Raw genomic sequence first — 10,763 nt, 5'->3', positions numbered from 1 at the left:
GCTTTCCCAGAAAATGACAATTAGGCTGTTCTGTATTTGCACAGCTATGTGTCTATCTGCTTCCACTAAAATGATAGCCACAAAATAGGAGAAGAAGTGTATTTGCCCTTTCATGATTATCTGCTCAGGGTTCAAACCCAATCTGAGTTCTCAAACAATTGTTAAATGAATGAGTAAACAAACGTTTTTTTACAAAATGATATCACACCCTTAAATGGCAATATATGAGATAGAAGAATGTTAGTTAATACTCAGAGTTGTCTTGGGAAAACGTTATCTTGAAATGACTGTTCAGTGAGCTTTGGGTTTCTAAAGGAAGAAGAAATGAAAGCACTCAAACCTTGACCATTGCTCCAGGGAAGAAGAGCCAGTTGCCTGTGTCCACTGGGTCGAGACTGTCTTCCAGAACGACTTGTCTGTGGGCTGCATTGATGACCAGGATGTTATCCAAGGCCCAGCAGGCTTCGTACACTTCACCTACATCCAGGCTGTCCTGCTTCCACTGGAACTGCACATTTTCTCCTTTGGCTTCCTCAGGAAGGTAGAGGATGTGGATGATTGTGCTGATATTGGAAGGGGCTCTGGAAAACATGGTGTGAAGAGGAGGTCAAGCACAGTTAGGATCACTGGCTTACTGTGAACATGCAATGTTCACCGTAGATTAAATATAAGCCCATGGTCCAACCTTCAGTCTCTGCTGCTTGCTACAGCTTTCCTACTAAGTGATAACAGGGCATATACTTAAGGTCTTTGAGGGTTTTATATTTGACACAAAGTAAGCACTAAGTGTGTTCAAATAAGCCAAGAAGGGAGCAAGGGCAGGGGCAGTGGCCCAGCTACTATGATTACACAAAAAGAATGAAATTGCATCGAGAAGAGTTCTGGCACATGGTAGATGTTCTATTTAAAATCACTCACTTGATAAGAAAAAAGAAAAATAGAAATTAATATTGATTCTTTGAAATTATGCATTGAATAGAGGTCACTGCATATGCTATGTTTAAATACATATACACACATATATACGACAGATTAGTCTTTATAATGGTTATTTTTTTAGTTATCAGATACATTTTTTACATCTAATGACTGTATTCACTTATAATTATTTACAATTGTATTTGGTCAATCTTTGAAAAAGATATAATTTAATAAGACCTTTATATCACATCTATTAGGATCTGTCTCTTTCTGCTATGTAATAAAAGTTTTATTAATCTTCTTATTCTACCAAAGTAAAAATCTGCTGCTGTAAAAATGGCCGTTTTAGCTGAGATTAAAAATGGTGCTAAAATGCAAACTAGTGGTAGGCTGGGCTTGCTATAAATCAGTTTTGGAAGGGCTGGAGAAAAAAACCATATTTTTCACTCACCAGTGAAGCACATATATATCTTCAGAATTGTCAGTGCGGTTATAGATGGTGTTTCTCACCTTTGGGGGTAATCAATTCAATTCTCTTTTACAATATTTCATGGTGAGTATTATTTTTTTTAGCTTCAGAAGAATTTAAACTCATGAAGAGAATATACTTCAGTTGAAGACAGTGGTTAGAAAAAACTTTCATGCTGATCCCCAGTGGTAAGGAGGATTTGCATTCACGAGTATGGTGGTTTGATACACAGCCTAAAACTGAAAGTGCCATTTCATGAAAAAAAAATTATTGTACTCAGCTGAGTGTAATCTTCATATGTGCAATCAAATGTGTAGTTTCATCATTTATCACTTCAGAAGCATATAGCTCTTTTCCAGCAACAAACATACATTATAACTTATTTAAGTCATGATATAATAGAGTAGAAGAAAAGCTGTGGGGATATAGGTAAAATTTCTATATGTATATTGGTTTGCTTACAGCCATTTAGATGCCTAAGTATCTAATATGAATGCATTTTCAAAATTCTACAAATTGGAAAGAAGAGCAAATGTTATCATAAAGTTGACACAGCATGTTAGAGCTCAGCATGCAGTAACCATCCATAAATTATATTTTATCCATTCATAGAGGAAATAATTTATTAAAATCCTAACTTAGAATTACCTTTCTCAGTTTTGTAAGATTAGAGCTTAGATACTTGGGTTTTATTGTTTAATGTACTCTAGAAGCCTTGTACAAATTGGTAAGTATTAAAGATTATCAACCTAATATTTCTTCTGCTTCCCTAAACAGATTATCATTCTTTTAACATAAAGAAAAGAGCTTATGGAAAACAAATGTCTCAAAACTGTTGGGAAATATTCTACTTAAATTTTTCTCCAATTGAAGAACTAACCCAGCCACGTAATCATTTTAATACAAACATGGGGCTAAGGCCCTCAGTGCAGCAGGCAATATGTCAGTCTCATTGTTTTCTTTTGCATATTATTCCTGCAATTAATTATCCACTTTGAAGTTTATTTCATGGCTTAACCTCGATAGCAGTGATAAACACAATTTGGGACTTTTTAACATCATCAAAACCTAGAGCATCCTACTTCATTTTCTTATTGGAGAACTCTCGAAGGAAGGAAAATACAGGATGTAAAGATGTGCTTGAGGGACATAAGAAGTTAAGTGGCAGAACTACATGAGATGCAAAGGGCCAAGCAGCTATGAACCCATATCACCGCGGAAGAAACGGATGCAGGCAGTCAGTCTCTGGTCCTACTCTCGGGTCTGCATGCCAGGCCAAAGTCAGCTCACCTCCTGCCTGCCACAGCTGGTGATGTTATATGGTAAAAAGTGCTCTCTCAAAAGTTATAGTCCCAAATGTGCTGCAACCCCAAACAGTTTGGTATAAGGAGTACTAACAGTAGGAATTTATGAATGGGAAAATTACATTTCTAGCGACATCTCCCTCAAGTAGGACAGGCCATAATATGTATACTCATGACTTAATTACTTCAAAGAAAAATGTTAGGGGTAGAGTGCAGGAAGCAGAGGATCGCAGTCTACTCACAACATATAGGATGCAAATACTTCAATGGTAACAAACCTGATTTTCTCGAGTTGTATCCAGTCGGCAGAATTGTTCTTGGCGTATGACACAGTGATGCTGGGGTCGGAGTAACTAAATCGGCACGATCCTGACCCTGTAAATAAGAATACCAATGAATTTGAAGATTAAAAACAATGCAATTACAAAGGATCCTTCCTATAAATATTCAAAAATATTTGTGTTTATTCTACTACTTCTACTATGTTGAAATTTCTTGTGTTCTGTTATCATAAATATAATTTAATAAATAATCTTTGAAACCAGAAGGAAGGTACAAAAGATAAATTTCAGATTTCTCTAGAGAATATGAACTATTTAAATTACATTAAAAAACAGGTCTGTGGCAAGAAATATCTAAATTTTTTGAATGATTAATAATGCCATTATTGCTTTTGAGAGTTAATATCAATTGCTAGTGATTACTTTAAATGGTATATGAGTCATTGAATTGGAGAATAGAGTCACCATTCTCTTTGTTTATGGGCTATCTAAATGATGCAACAGTATACAAGGAAATAAAATAGTGTAAAAACTTTCTGGTTCTAAATGCCTAATGACTATTGGAGATGTGGTAGGTGTGACTTTATCACATCCTAGTTCCTGACATCTAAGACAGAGGTATGACATTCCATTGTGAGTATTTGGTGCTTACTTCTCATTATTATTTTCAATATTAGAGTATGAATACCAAAGGAAGTTTTAGAACTGATGAAGTATTTGATTCTCCATTTTCAATGAGTTCATATAATGAAGAATGGTCTGAGTGTAATTTCAAAGATCTCAAAAATCCCAAAACAGCCATGAAGCATTTGCTACAAGTTTACTGTAACTAATATAACAGAATTTTTTTATATTGCAATAAAAACAAATGAACCAAAAGGAAAAGAAACAGTGCAATTTGTGTTTAACTTTCATCCATCTGCTAGAAGAGCCTCCATTTCAGCAAATAGCATCTGTTGGTGGTTTTATATTTGTAGTAGTCAGGGGTGCCAAGCTTTCGGCAGACTAATTTACTTCATTTCAGTGGTGTTTAGTACAAAACCAGTCAGTTTGCAATTGCCAAAGCTGGCAATGTGCTGAAAGGCCAAACACCAGTCTTCTTAGATTTATTCTTACAGCTGAAATGTAGGTGAAAGAGGATGAAAGAAAGGAGTATCTAACAGAAAGCCACTCGGCTACCTTGATCTACTCAGAAACCCACCTTATGTCACTGTAATTGTTGCTAAATTCCACCTTTCGTGAACAGCTGATTAAAATAAATATCAAACTGTGCGGCTGAAAATGGAAGCTGCCAGGATTTGTGGGACAAACTTTAGCACAAACCAGAATGAGGTCTGGCAGAGAATGGTATTTCAGGGAAATTCCAAACTAGCCTGAAGATTTGGATGCTATTTGCATGCTTCTTTTGTGTTTTGTGTGCCCTAGTGCTTAAAAGTAAATGACTGGGTGACTCCTTGAGAAAGATAGAACAATAACCTAAAAGTTACATACAGAATGCAAAATCCTGCAAACATAGAAAGAATGTTGACACATATCAAATAGATATCCAAGGCAGCCTGATAACAATCATTATTTCTGTCGGGTTTCTTATGCTACCATTTCAATGTTTTGAGATTAAACTACGGCATAACTACGAAACAGAGACATTTGACTCCTGACTATGGCAGGGAACTCACTTTCCCTTCCCACTGGATCATAAAATTCTCTCCTATCTGGTGGAAGGCAAGGAATGGGGGGTGAGAACATAGGGAAATGGGAGGGCCGAGCTGGAGCGGGTGGAGTGGGAGAGCAGGGAGGAAGATACCGTGATAGATGAAGACATCATGGGAGTGGGAAGAGCCAGGGTGCTGGGGAATCTCTCAGGAATCCACAGGGATGACCCCACCTTGGAGTGCTGGCAGTGGTCTAGAGGGTGCCTGGACTGGTCTAATCTGGTGACCGGTCTAGTGAATATCCTAACTGTCATCACAGAGCCTTTGTCCAGTGACTGATGGAGGCAGATGCAGGGATCCACCGCAGGGCACCATGCTGAGCTCCAGGAATCCAGTTGCAGAGAGGATGGATACGGCGGGCGGGGGACATTGAGATAATGATGGGAAGACGTGCAGAGATGACCGGCCACACTGGTGGAGACCCATGAACTGTAGACTAGTGGCTGTGGAGCCCCCATGGGACTGGACTAAGACCTCTGGATATGGGAGACAGTTGTTTGGCTCAAACTGTTTGGGGGGCATCTGGGCGGGAGGATCAGGATCCATCCCTGGTACATGGGCAGGCTTTTTGGAGCCCAGTACCTGCGGTGGGGCACCTTGTGCAGCCTTGGTGCGGCGGGGAGGGGCTTGGACCTGCCTCAGCTTGGTGCACTGGGCTCTGCTGACTCCTCATGGGAGACCTTGATTTGGGGGATGTGGGGATCGGGGGTGGCTTGGGAGGGAAGACTGAGGGGTGGGAGGAGGGAGGAGGGGGGATCTGTGGGTGGTATGTGGAGTGAGTAGAAAATTTCTTAATAAAAAAATGAAAAAAATTCTCTCCTATCTAAAGTGAGTTCTTTAATCCATCTCCATGTCACCACTGTCAAGGCGGCCTCATTAGCTCTCGCCAGGTTTCTGTACTTGTGACTAGCTCCCCCTTCCACTTCCAGCCTCACTGTCCTCACCAGCACTAGTGTTCTTTCTGTAAGTGAATGAGTTTTCCTGCGGTTTATAATACCAATTCCCCAGTCCTTTCTGCAATCCTCAGCAGCGTCAAGAAATCAAAAAGAGAAGTGCATCAGGATTCTAATAGAAGGGTGGACACCTGGGAGGCCACGACTTGGGTTCAGGGTACGAGTGGCCTCTGCCAAGGAACTGAGATGAGGACCGCCAGCTGGTGGGAGCACCTTCTGGAGAAGTGTTCATCTTTGGAGAGCTGCCATACTCAGAGGCTATTCCTGAGTCACCCTTCCAAGTGGCACCAGTCCAGTGGAGGAATCCCATCCCATACCCACTCAGAATGAAGCTGCTACCTGTATAAAAACCATTCTTCACATAAACTGCTTTGAGACTGAAGTCCCCTCCATGTTTATTCTCACATAGATTTCAGTCAGTATTGTGAGATTTGTTCTTTCCCAGACTCAAGATGATTGCTTAGCCCTCATGTGGGAGAGAGGAGTTGGTAACTTTCCACTGCATTCTTGCATACTCTGGTGCCTAACGCTACTTCTGAACTCCTGTACCCTGACGTGATATTCAATTATTGCTTCTGCAAGCCTCATGCATCTGAAACAGGTACCTCTGTATTTCCCTCTCACATTGAAGATATCAAATTGACAAGTCTGAACTGTAAGATCAGACCATAAGTGTCAAATGCAAAATATCCTCATTTGCAGATCCATTTCTCCTACACCAGACTACTGTTATTGCAATCACTCACTCTAAAATAGCAACTGTGTAAGAAATTAAAGATTGGATAACGGAAGGAAGACCATGGTAACAACTATGGTCTAAGAGACAATGTTGGGTAAAATGGGTCTAAAGTTCAAAGGCTAGGCATATGCTTTTAATCCCAGTACTCAGGAAGCAGAGGCAGGTGAGTCTCTTTGAGTTGGAGGCTACCCTGGTCTATATCAAGAGTTCCAGGAGAGCCAGGGCCTCATAGTGAGACCTTAACTCAGAAACAACAACAGCAACAAAACCTTCAAGCATTTTCTTTGGTTCTTCTCAGCCTATACTTTCATTTTTACTCACAAAGTGATAAAGTTTAGTGTCAATAAACAAAATTAATGAACTTCTCAAATTTACTGAAGATGCCACAGAACCCAAGAAATTCGGTCACCACATAGTGCTGCAGATGGTCACGTGCTCAGTGTTTGAGGTAGGACCATATATTTTATGTAAAGGGACTTTATTAATCCTCTATCTAGCTGTCTCAGCTGGCAGTTCTTAATTTTAAATTGATGAAGACGAATAGCCAGCAACTGTTGTTTACACCCCCATTGAGCACTCACAACTGTGGTGTATAATGACAGATATTCTACCAGTACTTCACCTCTGGTTTAGGACACATCTGCACTGCAGTGTAATACAAGTCATCTCTTGTGTGTGTGTGCTAAAAGTGCTGGATACTACCTTGAAGCTGTCCAGCAAGAAGCAGCCCTTTACCCTTTATCGAGATGTCCTGAGCTGGGCCACTCTGTCTTTGAATCTGTGCTATTTAAAAAAACCTCAAGTTCTGTACAAGAACACTGGGTTGTCTTTATAGCTTCTCAGCATTTAAATTTAACATTCTGTTCTCAGATCACAGTTGATAACAATGTAGGATTTATATATTGAGACAAACAGAACATGTGATGACAATGTCTTTTTTTTTTACATACAAGTCTACACATTCCACATTGCCTTATATATTCATATTTTCTGCATTTCTCTGGCTATCCTGCTTTTTTCCCCTAACTGAGACTGTACCCTTTGCCTAGTGTCTCTCTTTACCTTGCCCGCCATCCCCACTCTCAGGTTTTGGTGACTATCATTCTATTTCCTAGTAGACACATACTGCTTTAATCCTTTCTTTTCTCTACATTTACCCCCTTAGGTTCTTACCTACTTCTCAGGCCTTTATTAAAATCTATACCATAATGACCTAGTGTGATGGCAGTACTTTTTGTCAATTGGACAAGCACGATCTAGAATTACCTAGCAGACAAACCTCTCGGCCTTTCTGGAAGAAATGTCTAGGTTGGATTAAGTAAAGCAGGAAGACCCACACCAAATGTAGGTGGGTGACACCATTCCATGAGCTGAGGTTTCTACAGAATAAAAATGGGAACGTGAGTGATGGAGCACCGGCGTTCATCTCTGCTCCTGATCGTGGATGCGCTGTAACCAGCTGCCTCACACTCCTGCCAGCACGCCCTCCCTGATGGAGTGAACTGGACTTCAGACCACAAGGCAAAGCAAACGCTTCCTTAACTTGCTTTTGTCAAGTATTATTTTCACAGCAATGAGAAAAGTAACTGATATATCTAGGTTTGTATCTCTCAACAGATTTTCTCTCAAGAGATCCAAGGGCTACTAGCCATCTCCAGTAGACATCTAATATGTAGTAAATCAAGATCAGAAGCATTGGTTTCCCACTTTTTAGAGTGCAATTGCCTCTGATAAATCTTCTACAAGTTGCTCTGTGTAGGTTAGGGTTAGGGGTTGGGAGAGCAGGTAGCTGAGTCAGGTTGTTATGCTTATAATCTTTACTTTCACATCTCTCAGCTGTGTGACCTTAGGAAAGACATTTGCTACTTCTGTGCCCTGGTTTCCATTATTGAAAACTGGGAAGACTAATGGCAGCCTACTTCACAGAACTGCTGTGAAGGCTGAGGAGGGAACTCATAGACATCCAGAAAGCAGTTCTCAGTCCACACTACTTCTTAACCTATTCATCAACATTTTAAGACTCCATTTCAAAAATTCATTTATCCTAGAAGAAGGAAGAAATACTTGATCATATCTGTTCCTGAGATAAAATTAAATTTAATTACCTTTTATCAAAGAATCATAGTACATTCCCCCTACAGTTTCTGACTCTGGCTTGTACAATTTCCTGTGGTTGGTTGAATTACTCTGCAGGGTGTTTTGTTTGGTTTCTTGCTTATTATTTTGTGAGGCTAATAGGAATCTGCTTTGTGATGACTGTGAAGCTTACAAAGAACACATTTTGATTGTAATGAGCTATTTTGAAATGATGGCAATTTAACATGATAATAGAAATGGGCTATGGCTTGGAGAGTGTTTGCCTGGCACCCATGAGGCCCTGGGTTCAATCTCCAATACTGACAGAGACAACTACAAAAGATCAGAAATAACAAACAACAGGAACAAGAGGAAATGCTAGCTGTAGCATGGGTTGAGGCCACATGTCTTCTCCTGACTCAAGTTGTTCCAGAGGCTCCATCCACAGGCAGACCTTGGAGTTAGGGCTTTTGGGCTCTGCTCAATGTTAAACTTCATTAGCTAAGGACTGTGTTCCAGGGCACAGTCTCCTGCTTCCTGTCCTGTCCTACCCCCAATGAATAGTCCTGAATTATTCCATGCTGTCCAATGTTGGGTGGTGCTGATGAAGAAAGATCCTTGGTTACCAAGCCTGACAGTGGCTAGTCACTCCTGAGTCTCACAACTAGGGGTTTGCACCTGTTCAGGGGTGCACTAAGTCTGATACCACAGCTGGGGATGATAGAAGCTGAAACACAAGGTTTGTCCTATGTAGGTTGACATTGGGACAGTTCTAAATCCCTGTCAGTGAGGACTGACATGGTCATAGTTTGCTTCCCAATGTTGGAAACAGTTCTTTGGCTTATACTAAATTGGGCTACACTTTCATCTTGAAGGTTCAAGGATCTGCACCATCTCAGGGAAGGATGAATGTACCTCAGGTATACTCCATGGCTGGAAACGGTCTAAGAAATTGGCTTGTCCCACTGAGATCCAGGACTCTGCCCAGTGCCAAGCCTTTTAGAGGCTCTGCCTGTGAGTTCTTGCCTGAGCCTGGAAACCTCAGGTCTGGTACTGGGCTGGGAAATATACCCCATGCTAGCTTACAGGGCCTTCCCACCAGTGGGTGGAGTCTACCTGACATTAGAGGAGGGGAGGAGAGACACCTAGCATGTTATCTGTAAACTTCCCACCAAGCCCAGCCACCTGGCACAGGCTGCCCAGCACTGGGCTTTACCAAGGTGGACCTAGTACTAGGTCTCACCCTAAGGCCTGGACTTCATCTTCACCCCCTTCCCCTGCAGGGCAGAGGTGCATCACGCTCTAGACTGGGTTGCTTGTGACTTTAGAGGAGGATGTTGCAGAAACCATATTCTTCCTATCTTCTGCAATAACTTGTTTTGTCACACTAAAGGAGACACTACGGTCTCTTACCATATTTTCTTAGCTTTTGTGGAGACAGTTTGGTGCATGAATAGATTTAACTTGGCTATCTGTTGGGCAACAATTACGGGAGGGTCACAACCACAATCTTGCTCTGCCTCTGCAGCCACCACTTGTAAATTCTTGCCTGATGAGTTTTTCCCTGCTCTACAGTGAAAATGCTTTAAGTTCACACACAAAATAAATGTAGATGACTCCAAGACAGTAACCCACCTGCCTGTTAGTAAGGCAGGTAAATATATTAGCAATTGAATCTACTTAAAATAAGACAAGAAAAGGGGATGTGCTAAGATTAGGACAGTAGACAAATCAGGACACAGAGATAAGAATTCATAAAGTCTATACAGCTGCTGGAACCGAGTTAAAATTTAGACTGTACAGTCCTCAGATGCAAAGATTAACAGAAAATATTTTCTATTCAAATTTTCCCAATACCCACCAAGAAATAAAAATCTGCACCCCAGGAAAAGAGCTTCTGTGAACTTCTAGGCACTATGCTATGCACCCCCATTTCTAGGCACTACACTATGCACCCCCACTTAACTTGGTTGCATGACAGCCAATACATGGGAATCAGAACCAGGCAGATCAGAACCCATTCATGATACTCTTGGTACACAAAGCACCCATTGCTGTTTCTTTTCCTTTTCTTTTAAACCATATCCCAATGTCTGAACATGCCTCACATGATCAGAGCATGTTGAGAGTGGTTTCTGTGCCTTTATTTCTACTTAGGATCATGACTTAAGACTGTTATTGCTTTGCTATTGATAAAGAGAGAAAAATACAAATATGCAAGCACCTTACACACCTTCATGGTTATAATCTCATTTCTCTTTGGTTAGCACCTAGACCAAGTGCATGGCAGCCTGTTTTGAGAAGAAAG

General features: G+C 40.9%; 1 protein-coding gene across 1 annotated transcript in view; it reads right to left on the bottom strand.

Moving 5' to 3' along the window:
- Positions 1 to 334: 334 nt before the first annotated feature.
- The window catches only part of LOC131905583 (reelin-like), a 112,033-nt gene continuing 101,604 nt past the window's right edge, over positions 335 to 10,763 (bottom strand). The window contains exons 8-9 of the mRNA XM_059256445.1: positions 2,973 to 3,069; positions 335 to 581 (exon numbers count right to left, since the gene is read on the bottom strand). Coding sequence (XP_059112428.1) covers positions 335 to 581; positions 2,973 to 3,069 — 344 coding nt within the window. The remainder of the gene's footprint in view (positions 582 to 2,972; positions 3,070 to 10,763) is intronic.

Source organism: Peromyscus eremicus, chromosome 3 (assembly GCF_949786415.1).
Source record: "Peromyscus eremicus chromosome 3, PerEre_H2_v1, whole genome shotgun sequence".
Lineage (NCBI taxonomy): Eukaryota > Metazoa > Chordata > Mammalia > Rodentia > Cricetidae > Peromyscus > Peromyscus eremicus.
The sequence above is the reverse complement of the archived record's forward strand: the minus strand, read 5'-3'. Positions and strand labels throughout refer to the sequence as shown.